The 23,131-nt window shown below is 42.0% G+C and overlaps 1 protein-coding gene across 5 annotated transcripts in view; it reads right to left on the bottom strand.

Moving 5' to 3' along the window:
• The window catches only part of LOC143298513 (cytoplasmic FMR1-interacting protein-like), a 52,871-nt gene extending 30,078 nt beyond the window's left edge, over positions 1 to 22,793 (bottom strand). For 2 of the 5 annotated variants that reach the window (XM_076611358.1, XM_076611356.1), the window contains exons 1-14: positions 22,722 to 22,793; positions 21,709 to 21,981; positions 17,943 to 18,020; positions 17,140 to 17,241; positions 16,499 to 16,680; positions 12,900 to 13,125; positions 9,994 to 10,101; positions 7,220 to 7,540; positions 6,088 to 6,165; positions 4,493 to 4,707; positions 3,992 to 4,139; positions 3,088 to 3,241; positions 1,764 to 1,846; positions 1,056 to 1,129 (exon numbers count right to left, since the gene is read on the bottom strand). In XM_076611358.1, coding sequence (XP_076467473.1) covers positions 1,056 to 1,129; positions 1,764 to 1,846; positions 3,088 to 3,241; positions 3,992 to 4,139; positions 4,493 to 4,707; positions 6,088 to 6,165; positions 7,220 to 7,540; positions 9,994 to 10,101; positions 12,900 to 13,125; positions 16,499 to 16,680; positions 17,140 to 17,241; positions 17,943 to 18,020; positions 21,709 to 21,921 — 1,982 coding nt within the window. In that variant the 5' untranslated portion in view covers positions 21,922 to 21,981; positions 22,722 to 22,793. Of the gene's footprint in view, positions 1 to 1,055; positions 1,130 to 1,763; positions 1,847 to 3,087; positions 3,242 to 3,991; positions 4,140 to 4,492; positions 4,708 to 6,087; positions 6,166 to 7,219; positions 7,541 to 9,993; positions 10,102 to 11,869; positions 11,881 to 12,383; positions 12,417 to 12,899; positions 13,126 to 16,498; positions 16,681 to 17,139; positions 17,242 to 17,942; positions 18,021 to 21,708; positions 21,982 to 22,567; positions 22,638 to 22,721 lie in introns of those variants that run through there. The other 3 variants (XM_076611357.1, XM_076611359.1, XM_076611360.1) reach the window with 3 other exon arrangements.
• Positions 22,794 to 23,131: the final 338 nt, after the last annotated feature.

Genomic DNA, 23,131 nt, shown 5'->3' with positions numbered 1-23,131 from the left:
GAAGACGTTGAATAAAGTATCTGCAGTGAAGAAAGCTACCAGAAGTTACTGACAGTGACTCAGCTTCTGAGGGCTGTGAAGAGAGGGAGGGGGGTGGGCATACACACAACATGAGGAGAGGGGTCATTGGGTCAAGTACAGTGAGTTTCATTCAGTTACTTTGTGTTTTGTATTTTTTGTGATTTTTTTCCTAACCCTAATGGGTCGTCTGCTGGGAAAAGCAAGGGAGAAAACTATTCGTCCGGAGTGAGTTTACTTTGTTACATTTTGCATGCACTTATTTGTTCATTTAGTTAATTCATTCTATTTCATTATACGCTAATATTTTACACAAACCTACAGAAGGCTCTCAAGGTCAGTCAAGCGTGTTGGATTCACGCATAGATTTTTTTTTTTTGGCTTAAAAAACAAAACAAAAAAAACAACAGATGTCATGTAGTGTATATAATCAGTCTCACTTTGACACCTCCTTGAAACTGAAACTGCAACAGTGACAGGACCTCTCCTCCATGACCATTGCATCACTTTTGTTCAGCAAAATCAATTACACCACTGAAAAGGGCAAAAAATAGAGCAGCAACTGCACTTCACATTCATGCCACACTGATCTTCGCTTCAGTAAGCTCAGCAGTTAAGGGGTTAAACAAGTGAGTTTTAGCAGCTGTTCTGATCAGGGTTCCCACAGATGTGATCTGACAAAACTTCATACTTTTTTCCAGACATTCTCCAGACCAGACCAAAAATTTTCTATAACAAACACAAAGCCAAACTGAATTAAAAAAAAAAAAAAAAAAAAGAATTTGAAAAAAAGTGTCTACTATGTTCGATATTTTCATTTCTTTTTGTTTATTTGTTCATTTGTTGTTCTGTTTTTAAAACTGTATTAAGGTCTTTGTTGAATGGTACTGGTTAAGGGTTTTTTCTATTCAAATTCCAAGACTTTTCCAGCCTTAGAAATGGTTCTCTCATTTTTTCCAAGACTTTTGCCGACTTCAGTGACTCTTAAGGGAAAGAACCCCGTAAGGAAGAGGAGGAGGCAGAGAGGGCATACTCACTCCATCATGGACGGTTCCTTGGTCTCCAGAATGTGGTCTGTGAGCACCCAGGGCATGGACATCTCTATTGGGAACTGTCAACAGATATCAACAAACACTTTCCGCTTTTGCTTCCTTGCACGAGGAGATACTTTTGTGAAGTTAACAACAAATCGTCAATTGGGAACTGTCAACAGATATCGACACACACTTTCTGCGTTTGCTTCTTTGCATGAGGAGATACTTTTATGAAGTTAACAGCATATCGTCTATTGGGAACTGTCAACAACACACACCTTCCACTTTGCTTCAACAAATCATCAACTGGGAACTGTCAACAGATATCAACACACACATTCCACTTTGTTTCCATGCATGAGGAGATATTTTGTAAAGTAAGCAAAAAAAACCAACAACCCAGTACCCCTGTCAATTCCAAACTAGTGGATAACTAACAGAGTTCACAAAAAGAGTTAAGGGCCACTGCATGTCAAAGTAATAACAATGTAGTACTGAGTATTGATCAAGCTATCTTTTGGAATCTTTGGATCAAATGCACAAAACACCGAAGAATTTTAACAACATGCACACGATTACATTTAGTAATATTCATTACTTCCACTGGTGCCACAAAACCTTACACATTTAAAACTACTGGTTATGTTCCTTATGTAGTAATAACAATCAGTGATATCAGCACCATTAGATCAGGGACCAATGTCTGCTAACCTGAATACGTTTGCCCATGGTCATTTCCAAGAAGAACTCACGGTACCACAACTGGGACAGGTCACAGCAGTTGAACAGAGATTCTGCCACCAAGGAGAATCAAATCAATCACTTACACATCAGACTGGTAAATTAAACACATGTATCAACTCATGCAAACTACATATATATGTCATTCAGAAGTCATCTATACCTGAGTAGCAGATCTTAAAAACATTTTTGTTTTGTTTTGTTTTGGTCTGTATTCATGGACTTCAGCTCCCACATTCACTGGTATACATACCTGAGGACTTAACATCCATGACCAGCTTTACCCCATCATTAAGGCAGCTGTACTCTAGTTTCCTGGGGTGTAGTAAATTCTATTTCCCTATTAATACTAAAACTGACCAACTTGTTTCACTACATCAATACTATTGCAGCACGTACGAAAGGTAAGATAAAAAACAACAACAACATAACCAGACAGACTGATCATACAAGGATAATAAAAATGTAGTTATCACAAATATATAGTTGAACAAAACACTGAACATAGAATGGTTATCTTTCGTCAAGAAAATCCTCTGATATTTCAAATCTTTGTGCTGCTTTTCAGATCTGTAACTCCACGTTCACTGGAATCTACAAGTGGGCTTTTACGTGTATGACTGTTTTTGTCCTAATATAAAGGCAGCCATACTCCATTTTCAGTGATGGGAGGTGGGGGTGGGGGTGAGGGAGGGGGGGGGGTGTATGCTTCATTTCTGAAACTCATCAAACACTGACACTGATTACAGGATCTTCAACATATGTATTTCATAATCTGCATGTGTATACACTTGATGGGGATGAAAGCACTAATAAGTCTGCACATGCTGAAAATCCTTTTTCCACCCAGAACCAACCTGGCACCAATGGCAGGTATGTTGACCTTAGAGACTGGGAAAAAAAAAACCAAACCAAAACACCCCCCCCCCCCTCCCCAATTTCCACTCCAGACCAGGTACCAAAAGCATGATCAAATCCAGTTCCTCCAGGCTGAAAGTCAGGCACTCTAACAATTACATACATCTTTCCATTCTTATTCTCGGGAGAGCAGCCTAAATTTCACACACACACAAAAAAGATTCTGACAAGAAAGTAATACAATACAAAGTGTTCATAAGTGTGTGTGTGTCATTTGTGGATGTGGAAGAGGGACAGTCAGAGCATGAAGTGTTGAATGAATCTGACATGGCACCCAGGTTTACTGTACTGAACAAGGGCTTATTTTCAAGATTAGGCGTAAATGCTTTTAATAACAATAACAATAACAATACTGTACTCTCCATGCTCCACCCACCGTTGAAGTTGAGGAGATAGTTCCAGAAGAAGGAGCGGCGATGGAAGTCATCAATGGTCATCAGATGCTGAGGGTCGATGTCTTTGCGTAGTGTCTTTTTCCCACCGCTCCTCTCTGCGATCAGCGACTCCAGCATGGTACGTATCATGTACAGCTGGGGAACAGCACGGGCAGATACATCCACAAGATTGTCAAGCACACATAAAAACAAAGGAAGTCTTCTTCTTCTTTCTTTGCAGGCTTCAACTCCCACATTCACTAGTGTGTATACAAGTGGGCTTTTACGTGTATGACCACTTTTACCCAGCCATGTAGGCAGCCATAATCCGTTTTCGAGGGTGAAGGAAGTAATATATGAAGATAGTTACAAACCATGTCACAGCATACTTAGGTACAAGGAAGCTGTCACAACAGACTTCATGACAAAAGAAACATCAGTTTTCTTTAACACACAGGACAACTGGAAAGCACTCCATTGAATGCATGCCCCTGTCAACCCTGAATAGTTATCTAAATTTCCTGACTCCAAATACACATCAAAGATCATTACCAAAAAACTTAACGACTGACCCTACAATGCATTTTCCAGGAAAAACATCTGAGTACTTTTGTGCGTCCATGACCCACCAAACACCAACATGGAGTATGGGGTCTTTAACATGCGTATCTGATCTTCTACATGCATATATCCACACCAAGGGGATCAAGACACTAGTAGGTTTGAATATGTGTTGTTCCAGGAAATTGGAAAATTCTTCACCCTCAACCTCCCAAGTGCTGATATCATGAACTAAAGATCCCCAAAGAAGCAAGATTCAAATCACTCGCCTGTGGCACTTGTCGCTGTAGCATCAGGCTGTTTTTCTTTTTCACTACAGAAAGACGAACCATGGCTACATGTTACCTGTGTGGAGGAGGGCCCGACGTTTCGGCGAGGCACCTTGATGAAGAATCCATCGTCTGGGTCTTTCTTGCCACGCTGGGCAGGATCGTCAGGGGGCTCCGTGCCTCGCAGCCAGTCCACACATGTGTCCCGCACCGACATGATGATGCTGGGGACACACACACACACACACACACATATATATATATATATATATATATATATATATATAGATAGATAGATAGAGAGAGAGAGAGATACAGAGAGAAATATACAGAGATATATACAAACCCTGAAACACATACACATCAAACACACACACACACACACATATGTATTATATATATACACACAGTTTGAAGCATATAGATACCCATACACATACATACACACACCACACACAACCATGCATGTACGCACACACATACATACACACACACACTCATACATTTTGAAACATATACAAACCCATCCAAAACAAACAAAAAGCGATCAGCACCAAATAAAATAAAAACTCCTCACACTTTGATGATGTCGCTCTTTTTCTTGATGGCTTTGCGAAGAGGGTCCCTGAGGAACAGCTGGACAAAGTCCTGCAGCTGAGCATAGATGTGTCGGCGTATCGCGTCCATGAACACCGACTCCATGCGAGACATCAGCAGCTGCAGCCCCTTGATCATGGCGATCACCTCGATCAGGGCAAACTTCTCGTCACGGCTGTAGTTGTAGCGGGTGGCCTGTGAGGTACAATGCAGACGTCAGGTCACAAGTCACCTGACCTTGTTCTTCAGTGGTACATTACAGAGCATCCCCTGCAGTTCAGTGACCCACATTTTTAGGACTGATACTGTATACTCTTCTTCTTCTTCTTCATTCATGGGCTGCAACTCCCCCATTCACTCCTAGGTACACAAGTGGGCTTTTATGTGTATGGCTGTTTTTACCCTGCCATGTAGGCAGCCATACCCCGTTTTCGGGAGTATACTGTATACAATACAGACATCCCCTGCAGTCAATGAACCACATTTAGAGGGCTGATATTGTATACAGTATGGAATATCCACTGCTATTTCAGTGACCCACGTTAAGAAGGTTGATACTGTACACAATAGACATCCACTGCAGTTCAATGACCCTTATTTATAGGGCTGATATTGTATACAATATAAACATCACCTGCAGTCAATGAACCACATTTAGAGGGCTGATATTGTATACAATATAGACATCACCTGCAGTTCAATGACCCAAATTTAGAAGGCTGATATTCTAAACAATACAGACATCCACTGCAGTTCAATGACCTACACTTAGAAGGCTGATATTGTATACAATCAAGACATCCACTACTTTCTCAGTGACCTACATAAAGAAGGCTGATCATCAAGGGAAGTAATTCACTGCTCTGTCCTTCAGTATGACTTTTCTGTTGTTTGTGACCATTTATTGTTTAGTGTATGTGTTTCCAGCACACCATCAGCAATGCTCATTGTTGCTTACACTGCACTATACTGTGCTGCATTCCTTTGATGAATTATATTAAAAACCGATCATACTTCTCTCTCTCTCTTTTTTAACCAGAGAATTTCAGTAAAATTAATGAAAGCCAGTTACCCACCAACCACTATTAATTCTCTGAACCAAGCCAGAGGTAAAAAAATGGATGTTTAAAAGGTAAAAAAAGGTATGTTCAAAAGGTAAAAAAAATGTCCATAATCCTGGTGAATGTAAAATGAACTGGGACTTAGCATCTATGTACAATTTTTTTTTTTTTAAAGGATACACTAGGCACTGGTCATTCATTCTTTGTTGAACTTCGTTTCATGACAAATGATCCAGGTAAACGTAAATATGAACCAGAATAAATAAATGTCCACACGTTTCAGTTAGTTTAACTTTCCATCTACATGTATCAATAATATTGATATGTCAACACTTTGATTCAGTTATTCATGCAAGTGAAAATCTGCTGTGGAAGCGCTTTGATTCATCTCCAAACAAGGTTCAGCGCAATGTAACTACATTTAGTAGTTGTAGTCATAGCAGTAGTTGTTGTTTTGATAGTAGTAGCAGCAGTAAAAGTATAGGTGAAAAAATGAGGACACTGCAGTGCTCACCCGTTCATATTCCTCTGCTTCATGTGGACAATCCTTGTTCTTGTGTGGGTCTGTTGGGTTCAGCAGCTTCCATGAGTACTGTCACACACACAACACGGAACTGTCAACTACAACACTGAACTGTCAATCACAATACTGAACTGTCAACCACAACACTGACTGTCAACCACAATAATGAACTGTCACACACACAACACGGAGCTGTCAACTACAAGACTGAACTGTCAACCACAACACTGACTGTCAACCACAATAATGAACTGTCACACACACACAACACTGAACTGTCAACCACAACACTGACCTGTCAACCACAACACTGACCTGTCAACCACAACACTGACTGTCAACCACAACACTGACCTGTCAACCACAACACTGAACTGTCAACCACAACACTGACCTGTCAACCACAACACTGACTGTCAACCACAACACTGACTGTCAACCACAACACTGACCTGTCAACCACAACACTGAACTGCACTGACTGTCAACCACAACAATGAACTGTCACACACACACACACACACACACAACACTGAACTGTCAACCACAACACTGAACTGTCAACCACAACACTGACTGTCAACCACAACAATGAACTGTCTCTCTCTCTCACACACACACACACACACACAACACTGAACTGTCAACCACAACACTGAACTGTCAACCAAAACACTGTCAACCACAACACTGAACTGTCACACAAACACAACACTGAACTGTCACACAAACACAACACTGAACTGTCAACCACAACACGTCAACCACAACACTGAACTGTCGACCACAACAAAATCAAAAGAAGGACAAAGTTACACACACATTCACATCATTATAGAATTACACATTTCAACTGCAATCAAGTTATAAAATTCTTGGGTGATAATTAGTTCTACTCATAGCTGAAATCTCTGAACAAAGAATAAAATTGTTTTTCAATAATTTCCAACAACATCATATTAACACCATTCCTACAACATCATATCAACCTGACCAACAGCCCAAAGATGGCCCCAGCTGGGCTATGAGCAACATGACCTGAACCAGACCAACAGCTGGGCTATACGCAACATAACTCTGACCTGAACCAAACCAAACCAAACAAAAAGCAGTTCTTCCTCACCAGCTCCATAACCTGCTGGGTCCACGCCGACAGCAGCTGCAGGCCCCTGAGGGCCAGCTCCGTCAGCTCTCGGTTCTCGTCATCGTTGCGCGGCACCTCGCGGGTGGTGGTGGTGGCCTCGTTGCTGTGGCGTGCCAGCTGACTGATGTACTGCATGTGGTCATCCCGAATGGCCTCCAGGTTGATCAGCAGGTTTGACTGGGGGCTGGGTGCGCTCGACTCGCAGCACGGCCACTTGGACGGGTCAAAGTTCGGCCCGTTGCGCAGGTAGGCATAGGGGGCAATCTGCATGTCCCCGTACAGCGGCACGATCTCCAGGTTCTGTAGAGGTTTGCAGAAAGAGCAAAATGGGGGGGAATGAAACGAGACCTGAACAAGGCCAAAAGAAAACAAAAACTAGACTTCTGCTCCCATAATAAGACAATAAGCAAGACTTCTGCTCCCATAAGGCAATAAGCAAGGCGTCTAGACTTTTGTTCAATAATAAGACAATAAGCAAGACTTCTGCTCCCATAAGACAATAAGCAAGCCGTCTAGACTTTTGATCCAATAATAAAATGATAAGCAAGACTTCTGCTCACATAACAAGACATAAGCAAGACAGACTTTTTGCTCCAATAAGACAAAAAGCAAGACTTCTGCTCCCACAACAAGACATTAAGCAAGACAGACTTTTTGCTCCAATAAGACAATAAGCAAGACTTCTGCTCCCATAACAAGACATTAAGCAAGACAGACTTTTTGCTCCAATAAGACAAAAAGCAAGACTTCTGCTCCCACAACAAGACATTAAGCAAGACAGACTTTTTGCTCCAATAAGACAATAAGCAAGACTTCTGCTCCCATAACAAGACATTAAGCAAGACAGACTTTTTGCTCCAATAAGACAAAAAGCAAGACTTTCTGCTTCCACAACAAGACATTAAGCAAGACAGACTTTTTGCTCCAATAAGACAATAAGCAAGACTTCTGCTCCCATAACAAGACATTAAGCAAGACAGACTTTTTGCTCCAATAAGACAAAAAGCAAGATTTCTGCTTCCACAACAAGACATTAAGCAAGACAGACTTTTTGCTCCAATAAGACAATAAGCAAGACTTCTGCTCCCATAACAAGACATTAAGCAAGACAGACTTTTTGCTCCAATAAGACAAAAAGGCAAGATTTCTGCTCCCATAACGACTATACGCAAGGTAAACTTCTGCTCTCATATCAAGACGATAAACTAGACTTCTGCTCCCCTGACAAGTCAATAAGCAAGACAGACCTTTGCTCCAATGATAAGACGATAAGCAAGACTTTTGCTCCCATACTAAGACAAGGAGTAAATAATAAGGAAAAATTTTGCTCCCAAAATAAGAAGAGAAGCAAATAATAAACAAGACTTTTTGCTGTCAAAATAGGACATGAAGTAAATAAGTCATGACTTCTGATCCCATAATGAGAAAGTATGACTTCTGCTCCTATAACACGACAAGGAGTGAACAATTAACAAAACTTTTGTTACCATAATGAGAAAAGGAGTAAATAATAAGGAAAACTTTTGCTCCCAAAATAAGAAAAAGAGTAAATAATAAACACGACTTTTGCTGCCATAATGAGACATGAAATAAATAACTTAAGTCAAGACTTCTGATCCCATAATGAAAAAAGTATGACTTTAGCTCCAATAACAAGACCAGAGGTAAATAACAAGCACAAGTCTTGTTCCCATAATGAAAAATGCAGTAAATAACAAGACATGTTTGCTTCCAAAACAAGACAAGGGGTGAATAACAAGCAACACTTCTGCTCCCATAACAAGACTGCTTACATTATGAGCCAGAGTAAGAAATAAGTAAAAATTTTGCTCCCAAAATTAGACAAGAGGTGAATAATGAGCAAGACTTCAGCTCCCATAATAGGACAAGGAGTGGATGATGAGCAACATTTTTGCTCCCATGATAAGGAGATACTAATAAACAAGACTTTTGCTGATATTATCAGACAAGAAGTGAACAATTTGAAGACTTTTGCTTCACACAGGGAAATTAAGGGCACAGAGAAACAAACTTTCTTAGCAGTGGGTTTTGTGACTGTGATCTTTTATTTCTTTATTTTATCATTATTATTTGCTAATATCAGTAAAGTTCTCTCCAACTAATCATGTTTTACTGATTTCTCAGATAAAGGAAATCCTTGTACCTCTGCAAGTCATGATCTTTTTCCGAACTCCAGAAGAAAGTCCTGGAATCCGTCTTCACTGATGAAATTTTATAAAACATACCCATCTTATTTCAGGTATCATCATTAGATATTGATAACCTACACAGCACATTCTGAAACATGCCAAGCAATGCTACATAAATATTCATTACTGTATAAAATATTTATTATTACATAAACATTTATCGTCATTATTCTTGTAAAAGAAATATAATTTCAATGTAAAAGCCAAAGCAAGCAATATGATTTTTATCTGGAGTATTTAGTCAATTTTGCTGATATTGATGCATTTCTCACTGAGCAGTGAATGAAGTTGTGTACATTTTTGCAGGTGTAAAGCTGTATACCTTGTCAATGAAACAGTCTACAGTTTTTCTAGTTTTCTCCAAACATGTATTTATCATTTTATCTTTCATTCCACTGAATCAGAGCCACACATATGTGTGAACGAATGATGTGTAAGCACATTGATTTGTCTCTGCAGAAAATTCAACGCAGTATAAATATTTATTATCATTAAAGACACTTCATTTTAAAGTACAAGACAAACAAGTGACTTGGTTTTTACCTTGAGTATTTTGTCAATTTTGCTGATGCTGATGCGTTTCTTGGCATCCATCTTGTACACGTTGGGGCCGTCTTTCGTGTCCATCAGAAACAGGCCGAATGCCATGACCTGGTCAGAGTAAAACCAACCACAGCACTTCAATAACAACAGCTGTATGGATGACAAGTAGTCTCACAACATGCTTCATCCTCGAAGACAGAAAAAGGTGATATATCTTATAAGCCGAATTATTAGAGAGAAAAAAAAAAGAAAAAAAGCTGTGTACGCAAAAAAATCACACACACTTACGTACACACACTCACTCACTCACTCACATACACACAAAAACTGCATCACACTGGCTGCCCATCAACAAGAAGAAGAAAGAGTAATTTTTTTTTTTTTTTTAAAGTTTGGCTGCCCATCAACAAGAAGAAGAAAGAGTAATTTTTTATTTTTTATTTTTTTATTTTATTTTTTAAAGTTTGGCTGCCCATCAACAAGAAGAAGAAAGAGTAACACTTTTTAAAGTTTGAAAAAACAACAACTAAAATGCAATCCCCCAACCCCCTTACAAGTGCAGCAGATGTTTTAATCATCAAACTGGCAACCGCATCTGCAAGAAAAACAAAACCAAAAAAATCCTGAAGTCCCCCCACACCCCCACACCCCGTGGCACAACAGCCAAGTGGCTGAAGCGCTGGACTTTCAATTTCAGGGGCCCGGGTTTGAATCTCAGAAACAGCGCCTGCTGGGTAAAGGGTGGAGATTTTTCCAATCTCCCAGGTGAACACATGTCCAGACCTGATAGTGCCTGAACCCCCTTCATGTGTGTATGCATGCAGAAAATTAAATACACACGTTAAAGATCCTGTAATCCATGTCAGCATTCTGTAGGTTTTGGAAACAAAAACATACCCGGCATGCTCACTCCCCAAACGAGTATTGCAGCTTACATGGCAGGGTAAATAAACAAAACGGTCATACAGGTAAAATGTTACATGTCTGTACGAGTATATGTGTGTGTGACTGAAACCTGAATTGAATGACACAGGAAATGAATAATGAGTGCCCAAATGGCAGCCGCCAGTCTGCTCTACCCAGGCAGGCAGTCTGCTGTGCAAATGACCCCGTGTTTGCAGAGCGCTTAGAGCTTGGTCTTCGGCCGAGGATAGGCACTATATAAGTATCCACATCATCATCATTATCATCGTCTTTGATAGAGGAAAGGCGCTATATAAGTATCCCTATCATTATCATCATCTTTGACTGTGGATAGGCGCTATATAAGTATCCATATCATCATCATCATCGTCTCTGACTGAGGATAGGCGCTATATTAAGTATTCATATCATCGTCATCATAATCGTCTCTGACCGAGGATGGGCCCAATATAAGTATCCATATCATATCATCATCATCATCTCTGACCGAGGAAAGGTACTATATAAGTATATAAGTATCCATATCCTCCTCCTCCTCCTCACTCTCTGCCGAGGATAGGCACAATATAAGTATCCATATAACCATCATCATAATCATCGTCTCTGACCGAGGATGGGCGCTATATAAGTATTCATATCATCATCATCATCATCGTCTCGGACCAAGGTTAGGCTCTATCTTCTTCTTCTCCTTCGTTTGTGGGCTGCAACTCCCTCGTTCACTCATACGTAATCAAGTGGGCTTTTACCTGTATGACCATTTTTACCTCACCTTGTATGCAGCCATACCCCATTTTCGGGGTTAGGCACTATATAAGTATCCATATCATCATCATCATCACCCCACCATCCCTCCCTCCAAACTCACCTTGACCAGCACGTACTTCTCCGAGGGCTCCAGGTACATCATCACCATCATCACTCCCCCACCCCACCCCTCCCTCCCACTCACCTTGACCAGCATGTACTTTCCGAGGGCTCCAGGTACATCATTACCATCATCATCACCCCCCTACCCCACTCTCTCCAACTTACCCTGACCAGCATGTACTTCTCCAAGGGCTCCAGGTATATCATCACCATCATCATAACCCCCCCCTACCCCACCCACCCCAACTCACCTTGGCCAGCATGTACTTCTCTGAGGGCTCCAGGTACATCATCACCATCATCATCACTCCCCCACCCCACCCCTCCCTCCCACTCACCTTGACCAGCATGTACTTCTCTGAGGGCTCCAGGTCCATCATTACCATCATCATCACTCCCCTACCCCACTCTCTCCAACTTACCCTGACCAGCATGTACTTCTCCAAGGGCTCCAGGTATATCATCACCATCATCATCACCACCCCCCTACCCCACCCACCCCAACTCACCTTGGCCAGCATGTACTTCTCCGAGGGCTCCAGGTACATCATCACCATCATCATCACTCCCCCACCCCACCCCTCCCTCCCACTCACCTTGACCAGCATGTACTTCTCCGAGGGCTCCAGGTACATCATTACCATCATCATCACTCCCCTACCCCACTCTCTCCAACTTACCCTGACCAGCATGTACTTCTCCAAGGGCTCCAGGTATATCATCACCATCATCATCACCACCCCCCTACCCCACCCACCCCAACTCACCTTGGCCAGCATGTACTTCTCCGAGGGCTCCAGGTACATCATCACCATCATCATCACTCCCCCACCCCACCCCTCCCTCCCACTCACCTTGACCAGCATGTACCTCTCCGAGGGCTCCAGGTACATCATTACCATCATCATCACTCCCCTACCCCACTCTCTCCAACTTACCCTGACCAGCATGTACTTCTCCAAGGGATCCAGGTATATCATCACCATCATCATCACCACCCCCCTACCCCACCCACCCCAACTCACCTTGACCAGCATGTACTTCTCCGAGGGCTCCAGGTACATCATCACCATCATCATCACTCCCCCACTCCACCCCTCCCTCCCACTCACCTTGACCAGCATGTACTTCTCCGAGGGCTCCAGGTACATGCGCGACTCATACATGTGCTGGCAGATGTTGATGATGTCGGCCAGCAGCTCCTCGTACCCAGGTATCTCCACCAGGGTGGCCTTCAGGGTGTCGCGGATCTTGTTCTGGATGGCCAGATTCATGGACAGGTTCTGCGAGTCCTGCAGTGCCTGCTGGTCCGCCATCACCTTCAGGAACTGGGCCGCCCTGTTCGCGTTGTGTGAGATCTTTAGTTTAACGTCTATTCACAAGAAGTGTTATTAGATGGAGAGAAGAGAGGAAGTGGATGAAAGAGAGGGAATGCTTGTGAATATTAGTGTTGGAAAGTGTTAAGGGTGTGTGTTTGGCATGTGTGTGTGGGGGGGTTTGGGGGGGGGGGAAGTGGAGGGTCAGTGTGGTGGGAGTTTGTGTAGGTGTAGGGGTGTGGGTGTGTGGGGGGTTGTGTGGATGTGTCTGGTGTGTGGGTGTGTGTGGGGTGTGTTGGATGGGCAGAAGTGTGGTATGGGTTTGTGTGGGTGTTGGGGTGTGGGTGTATCGTTGTGGGTGTGAGTGGGGTGTGTGTGTGGTATGTGGGTATGTGTGGGGTGAGTGGGAGTGTGGTATGGGTTTGTGTAGGTGTTCCGGTGTGGTTGTGGGTGTGAACAGGGTGTGAGGGTGAGAGGGGGGATATGTGGGATGTGTTGGGTGGGTAGGAGTGAGGTGTGAGTTTGTGAAGGTGTTGGGGTGTGGGTGTGTGGGTGTGGGTGTGACTGAGGTGTGTGTGGGGGGGAGAAGGGTGAGAGGGGGATGTGTGGGTATGGGTGGGGAGTATTGGGTGGGTGGGAGTGTGGTGTGAGTTTGTGTAGGTGTTGGGGTGTGGGTGTGTCGTTGTGGGTGTGAGTAGGGAACATGTGGGTATGTGTGGGTATGTGTTGGGTGGGCAGGACTGTGGTGTGGGTTTCCATAGGTGTGGGTGTGTGGTTGCCGGTGTGATTGGGGGCTGGGGGATGGGGAGGTATGTGTGGAGTGTCACGCTCTATATGAGAACGGACTAGAAACCCCCGCCCAACCCAGCACTAACATCCCAACAACACAAACACAGACTATAACAGAATAAAGTAGACATATCTTTTAATCAGCACATTATTCATAAACAACAAATACACAGAGATAACCCCGCAGATCAAGCAAACCAACAACTATACACAGAAGTATACATTGATAAATCAAACAATGTATAACATGACAAGAGGGGCCAGAAAAATAACTATCACTTTCTTCCAAGCGGAGCTGGAGGCAGATGGTGTCCTGAATAAAATAAATAAACTAATCCATTCTTAGGAAAAAAAAACAACTGCAGGAAACACAGACACAGACACTATGCTGATGACGATGGAGGCACTAAAGCAATGCACAAGGACGACGAGGACGATGAAGTGGGTAGGAGATGAAGACAACGAGACAAACAGAACCAAAGTATGACGACGATGAAGACGAGTAGGAGAGAGACGACGATGATGAAGTGACGTCGACGATGACGAAGAACAGTGAGTGACGGCAACGAACAACAGTAAGTGATGACGACGAAGACTAGGACAAACGCAGAACCTCTTGCAGGGACTAGCCAGGCCTGCGGACACTGGCGGTGGAGGAAGAGTAGAAGGCGGTGACAACCAATGATGCCAAACCCAGGGAAGTCAAACGCAGGTCAAGGGGAGACAATGGATGCCCACTGGAAGGGTAGGGAAGTCAGTGGATGGACAGGGAAGTGGGAATACTGCAAACACTTCCAGAAGAGGTACTACTACCACAAGGCTGGAAGTACACAGAACACCGAGAACACAGAAGAGTGGGAGCCACTCGGAGGAAAAAGATCCCCACAACTGAGCGCAGAACTCGGGCAAACAGCCCTGAAGAGAGCACCACAGGCACGACTGCTTCCTGTGACAGTTGCGGGCGAAAAGCCCAGAATCTTGTCACTGGCTAACAAAGAAGAGGCTGATCTCAGCTCAGTGACAGCCTGAACTGAGACTGAGACTCGAAAATTACGTGCAATCAGCACAACCCACACTGCTCTCTAGCTAGATGGGGTGGGTGAACAAGGAGGGGGTTAAGCACGCATAACCGATTTGTCATGAGATGTGACATGGGGTGTGTTGGGTGGGTGGGAGTGTGGTGTGGATTTGTGTAGGTGTTGGGATCTGATTGTGGGTGTGAGTAGGGTGTGTGTGTGGTATGTGGATATGTGTGGGGTGTGTTGGAGTGCGAGTGGGGTGCAGGTATGTGTGGGTGGGGTGGAGGGTGGCGATGGGGTGGGGTATGTGTGGTGTGTGTTGGGTGTGCGGGAGTGTGGTGTGGATTTGTGTATGTGTTGGGGTGTGGGTGGGTGGCTGTGGGTGGGTGGAGGGGCGGGGGTATGTGGGGGGGTGTTGGGGGTGGGTGGGAGTGTGGTGTGGATTTGTGTATGTGTTGGGGTGTGGGTGTGTGGTTGTGGTTAGGTGGAGGGGGGTATGTGGGGGGTGTTGGAGGGGTGGGAGTGTGATGTTGGTTTGTGTTGGTGTTGGGGGGTGGGTGTGTGGTGGTGGGTGTGAGTAGGGTGTGTGTGTGGGGTGGGGGTAGCTGGGGGGTGGGAGAGTATGTGTGAGGTGTGTTGACTGGCTGGGAGTGTGGTGTGGGTTTGTGTTGGTGTTGGGGCCTGGCCAAAAATGTGCCAAACACCAGAGGGAGATATCATGGAAGAACAAAAAAAAGAAAATATTTATATTTAGCATTTATGGACTTTAAGAATCTTCTCACCTTACTTCATCAAGTCAAATCTTTATCCCTCTCTTATCAACTGTAGTCAAGTTTCACCATGTGAATCTGTCTGCATGTTTAAGCTGACTCAAGTGCTCAAATCTATGTTGTGTACACAAGCAGAGTTGTGGAGGAAATGAGTTGCCTATCAACGGAAATTATAAATAATCAAGAACAGATCTCATTCATATGAAATAACAGAATAATGTATAATGAAGATCATTAACTATCTCACGTCTTAGTCATATGTGAAAATTAGTCATATGTGAAAATCTGCACACCAGTGCAGACCATGATTTTATCAATGTTCGACATTATTTTTCCTTTTGACGATGATGTTAAAATACAGATCTTGATGTCAGAATATTATTAGATACCTAAACTGAACTTGATAAACTGAACTTTGAATAGCATATACTTTCTAAACCACTACAACTTTCAAGAATATAAAGTAACAAAAATGTTACTTTACAATATTAAAGTCTGATCATGAATTGATTTGAATAATACTGTTTCAGTTTCTCAAGAAAGCATCACTGCTTTCAGTCAAATCCATAAAAGCAACACCACATCTGTTAGGCAGAAGCTTAACTGGCAAAATACCCCAGTGTTAGTCCTTGAGTGTATTATATATATATATATATATATATATATATATATATATATATATAGAGAGAGAGAGAGAGAGAGAGAGAGAGAGAGAGAGAGAGAGAGAGAGAGATACATTACAGTGAGAACTGAAAGTGACAAACCCCAGTCACAACCAAATCCAACAACCCTACTACCCTGAAAGCTGTATGCTGACCTTCTGTAAGCAGAGTAGTCATTGCGTACACTGGACTTCATGTTCTTCAGCTCATCCAGCTCTGCAAACATGTTGATGAACTTGCCCAGAGTCAGCAAATAAGCCTCTGACACAAAGTCGTTTCTCTTTTCTCGGTGGCACAGGCGCTTGACCTCAGCACAGAAGCTGTCAATGGCTTTACGCTGCAAAGAGGGCAAAAAGACAGAAGAAAATATCAAAATAATGTTTGTAACAGATAGTTTAGATGAACCTTGTTTCATTTGTGTAATATCTGATTCCTTTCTCTTTTTTTCCACTTGAGATGAATCTTGTTCCATTTGTATAATATCTGATTCTTTTCTTCTTCTTTTTTTTTTTTTTTCAAATATGCTTAAATATATGTTTATCAAAACTGAACAAAAACGTTTATTATAAAATAAAAAGATGGAAACTTCTGTTTTTTCATGGTCATACAAAGAGAATTTTCTGAATGATCAAATATGGACATGTCCACAATCATGCTGATGTACACTTACACACACTCGCTTTGTCTAATCAAATTTGGATATGAGCGAACATATATGCCTATACACATAGAATTATTCTTTCATTCCAAACATATTTTGTGTGAAATGTTACACTGTTTACACCAAACAGCTCACCTGGAAGAACATGAACTGCATCAGTTTATTGACATGAGGCTCCAAGACTTCCACAATCTTCTGGTAGATCTGGGTACGGTTGGGCTGTTCGTTGCTTTTCACCTGAACATTGAATGCAACTCAACAAGTTTAATCCACTATAATTTTCACAATCCCACCTGGACATCAAATGCAACTCATCAAGTTAATCCACTATCATTTTTCACAGTCCCAACAGATTCAATCAGACAGATAAAAAAAACAACAAAATTAACCTGACTAACGTATTCATAGTGTAATTCCATCTCTACTTGGCAGCTCTCGAATGTAAACTTCCACAATGTACAAAAAGACAAATTTCTTTTATGATGATGAATTTCTGTCATTCTAGAAATTTTCACAGACTGAAAAAACAAGCAAACAAAAAACCCACCTAACTTGATAAGAAAAAGCCAGAAATCCTTGGCAGAATGACAGCTTTGTGTACAAGCCCCCAAAAGTTAACATTTAATTGTTTCTTGAACAAACTAACATGTTTATTACTTATAATCAACATCCGAAAAGCACTGAAGAATAAGCTAATTCTTAATAATCATGATTCTAGTGGATACAATTTTCTTCTCAGAAAATTAAATGTAAAGGTATACATATTTTTAAATTTTCTGTGCAATCACTCATTATCTTTTCATTTTTGTTGTTGTTCTTTAAACCAGACTGCATAGTAATACTTTTTTAAAAAATCCAAAGCTTACAAGCCAATGCAGTCAACCGTAACAAAAACAATCAGTGAAAAATAAAAACAGACATTTAAACAGAAGACCAACCTGAGGCAAAGCTCTGGAACAGCACCTCCATGTGTATAACATGACTGCGTACTCTTCCCCTTCCTCCAGCAAAGTATTCTACCACGCACACACACAAAAGAAAAAAACAACATAAAAAAAACATTAAAAAAACTTAGAAACACAATCTCTGAAAACAAACCATTAACTAACACACAAACCTTAACAAACCATTTGGAATTACACCACACACAAACCCTAACACATCATTACACTATACACACAAACCCTAACAAACCATTTCATCTCATACACAAACCCTACCACAGTACCCAAACTCACTTCCACATACCCACCATTACACCACACACACAAAACCTAACGGAACTTTACACCTTACACACAAACCCTTTCACAGCACCCAAACTCACTCACACATGCACACCATTTGACCAGACATGCAAATCCTAACACACCAATACACCACACACACAAACCCTATCACAGCATCAAAGCTCACTCACGCATGCACACCAATACACAACACTGATCATACTGATCTGACCAAAGATGACAACATAAATTTACTTACATCGCATGTATGAATCCATTTGGAAGAGAAATACCATAATCATCTAAAGATATTTACAGATGGCTCTGTTGTAAATGATTGAGCTGGTGCTGCTTTCGTTATTCCAGACCTTAACTTTTAAAACTCATTTCATCTGGGAAAGAATATCTTCACAGCTGAACTTATAGCAATTCTAATGGCGTTAAATTTCATAATATCCTTTCCGAAAAGTATATTTCAGATTCTATTTTGTGTTGATTCTAAATCAGTTCTTCACGCTATCGAACTTATAAAAGAAATGGTTAGGTATGAACTCACTGAAATCAACCATTTGATTCATGAACTCTTACAAAGAGGATCTTACATAACCTTTCGCTGGATTCCCTCTCACTGCGGTTTTTACTTTAAAGAAAAAGTCGACATTTTGGCTGAAAAAGGAGCTAGAAGTTCCATGAAGGAGTTAGATTTAAATAGTTTCGCTTTCACTACAGGAATGTTACACCGTGGTAGAAAAAGTCCAATAGTCAAAATTTCGGCTTGAAGAAAAACACACTGGTAACTCAGAGTTACAAAAGAATATACAGAAAATGTATGGTTTCATGGGAAAACATTACCATAATGATTTTCATAAGAGGCAAATCATTTCTCTAATCTGCAGATGGAAAATGAATTGTTTTAAGACAAAGTATGTCAGTAATGTTTCTTGCATCTGTGGTGCTCACATAACAGCTGATCATATAACAACTTGTGATATGTTAAAGTCTCACATCCCTGAACTGAAATCATCTTCAGTGTTGACGATCTTCAGCAGTCCATTGCTAATGTATGACTTCTTCAGCTCCTTGTTAAATAGTCCAGTTGGTTCACTGTTATAGTTGTTAGTTTTTCATTTGAAATGTGTTGTATTGTTATGCTTTTAAAAAAAAACCAAAAAAAAAACTTAATCATTTTTCTCTATGTAACACACACACACACACATACACACACACACGCACACACACATGCGCGCACACACACACATACACTTTCGTACACTGTAATTTCCCCGCCCCCTCCACCCACTCAATTTTTGTCCTACCCTCGTCTAATATCAGTGAAAAGACGTTAAACTAAAGAATGAACACGCAACACACACAAACCTAACACAGCACCCAAATCTACTCCCACATAGACACCATTACACCACACAATCAAACCCTAACACGGCACCCAAACTCACTCCCACGTTTACACAACACAAACAAACCCTGACACTTTGAAACACCACACATAAACCTAACACATCATTACACCACACATACAAACCCACAGCACCTAATTTCAGTCACATATACACTTTATAAACCCTAACACATCAGAACACCACACACACAAACCCTAACACAACACCCAAACACATGAACACTCACAAACACACACACACACACACAATTACACCACACACACTAACCCTATCACAACACACAGACTGACACATGCACACCATTACTACACACACAGAATTCCTAACACACCAGTACACCACACGCACAAACCCTTCCACAGCACCCAACCTCACACACGCACACACGCTCGTATGCACGCACACACACAGATATATATTACACACACACACACACACAAACCCATATATACATTACACACACACACACACAAACCCATATATACACCCATACACACAAGTCCTAACATAGCACCCAAACTCATGCACACATACAATGATATATACACATCATTACACCATGCACAAACAAATCCTACCACCACACCCAAACTTACTCACACATAACATTACACCACACACAAACCTTACCACCAAACACAAACTTACTCACATACACACTATTTCAGTATTTACACCACACACACAAACCTTACCACCACACCCAAACTCACTCATACATACACAATATTACACCACACACACAAACCTTACCACCACACCCACACTCACTCACACATACACACCAATACACAACACACACAAACCTAACAGTAACAGCACCCAAATCTACTCCAACATAGACACCATTACACCATACAAACCAACCCTAACGCAGCACCCAAACTCGCTCCCACATTTACACCACACACACAAACCCTAACACTTTGTAACACCACACATAAACCTAACACATTACATCATGCACACAAACCCTATCACAGCACCTAATTTCACTCACACATACACATATAAGCCCAAACACATCAGAACACCACACACACAAACTCTAACACAACACCTGAACTCATGAAAACTCACAAAAACACACACACAAAAATACCAACAAACAACCACACACAAACCCTAATGGTAAATCACCATCACACCACACACACAAACCCTATCACAGCACACGGACTGACACATATACACCATTACTCCACACACACAAATCCGAACACACCACTACACACTCAAACCCTTCCACAGCACCTAAACTCACTTAAAGTACACACACACACACACACACACACAAATTACACCACAAAAAACAAACCCTATCACAGCACACAGACTGACACATGCACGCCATTACTACACACAGAGAAATCCTAACACACCACTACACCACACACACAAAACCTTCCACAGCATGCAACCTCACACACGCACGCACGCACACACCCAAGCACCCAAGCATGCACACACACACACACACACACACACACACACACACACACACAAACCCACACATACACCCATACGCACAAACCCTAACATAGCACATAGCACCCACACTCACACACATATATAATGATATATACACATCATTACATCACACACAAACAAATCCTACCACCACACTCAAACTCACACACACATAACTAACATTACACCACACACAAACCTTACCACCACACCAAAACTCACTCACACATACACACCATTTCAGTATTTACACCACACACACAAACCTTACCACCACACCCAAACTCACTCACACATACACACTATTACATCACAAACACAAACCTTACCACCACATCCAAACTCACTCACACAAACACACCATTATACCACAACACCCAAACTCACTCACACATACACACCATTACACCACACACAAACCTTACCACCACATCCAAACTCACTCACACATACACAACATTACACCACAACACCCAAACTCACTCATGCATACACACCATTACACCACAACACCCAAACTCACTCACACAAAAAACACAATTACACCACATACACACAAACCCCAATACAGCACCCAAACTCACCAGGTCGGCCTGCACGGTGGCCTGCTCGATATACTTGGCCTGCCCACTGACGAATGCAGCCTTGTCAGTGAAGTTGGTGTCCAGATTGGCACGGTAGTGGATGGAGGCGGACAGTGCCTCGATGCAGGGCTGCTGGTCTGGCAGCACCAATTCATCCAGCACATCAACATTCTCCAAGGCGTTGGTCAGCGTCACTTTGTCCCCTGTCGACATGGTGTCTGAGTGCGGCTGTGACGACTGTCACAGGGGACGGAAGGGCTTTCTACAAGCACTCTGCAAGGAATACCTTTCTTTTTTTAACTGACAGTCTTTTCGGTTGCTCTTTGGGCATATATGTTTGTTGTTGCTGTTGTTGTTGTTGTTGTGCTTCACAAAACACATAATATTTTTCATCACATAATATATTCAAAATTTTTCACACAGATGCGTCCAATAAACTATGTATATTTGGATATACGTGTATTTATAAATATCCTCCCAGCACCACACATATGCACGGGATTTGCACATAAAAATACTTTACATAGACGGTCCATTACCACACAGTCAAGCATACCACAAAATTACAGGACGGACGTACCACAGCCAGATATATTAATGAGAGATGAATTTTGAGGCCAGAATTAAAACAGGCGTGGGAGTCTGTGTCGGAAGTTGTCAAGGAAACTGTTCCAAATCTTCGAAGCTTGTGTGTGTGTGTGTGTGTGTGTGTGTGTGTGTGTGTGTTTGTGTGTGGTGTCAGAAACTGTCGTTGTGTGTATAGGTGTGTCTGTGCGAGCGCGCGCAAACACACACATGAAACAAAATTATCTGTTATTCTAAAGCTAAACACAGTAAACTTGCTTCAAACATAACAGACCGCTCTCACTCGATGAGTCAATCTTAGGCCACCGGTACTGCTAGATTCCTTGGGATCTTCTTCACCGATTCATCTTCCGATTCTAAGTTATGCCGTCTGCTCTTTTCGAATTTGTAACTCCTGATTCACTAATTTGTTAAAGCATAGTACTTACGAGGCCGAAGAATTTGGGATTACAGAAAATTTAGATTTTCAACATAAAAATGGTGTCGCATCAACTTCCGGCCAAGGGAGGTAGTTCCAGTACTAACATTATCTCCCATTTCTGATACACAGAACAGGGCACATAAAGAACACTTCTCCCAAGACAGTTTGTGTCATCTCTCTGTATTGAGCCCACAGACGTACATAGGTTCGTGATTGAGCCAAGACCTGCTAGCTTACGAACTAGGTTTAAAAAGAGTCGTCAGTTTGTCAGTCAGTGTTTCATATACATGCATGTGTGCGCGGACGCGTGTTTGACAACCAGTGAAGATCTGGACAGAGAAAAAGAAGAAAAGTATCAAAGAATGAATTATCGCGAGTGAAAGAGTGAATGAATACAAACATTTACAAACACATGGT

Source organism: Babylonia areolata, chromosome 24 (assembly GCF_041734735.1).
Source record: "Babylonia areolata isolate BAREFJ2019XMU chromosome 24, ASM4173473v1, whole genome shotgun sequence".
Classification (NCBI taxonomy): domain Eukaryota; kingdom Metazoa; phylum Mollusca; class Gastropoda; order Neogastropoda; family Buccinidae; genus Babylonia; species Babylonia areolata.
Note: the sequence above shows the minus strand (reverse complement) of the source record. Positions and strands in the feature narration are given on the sequence as shown.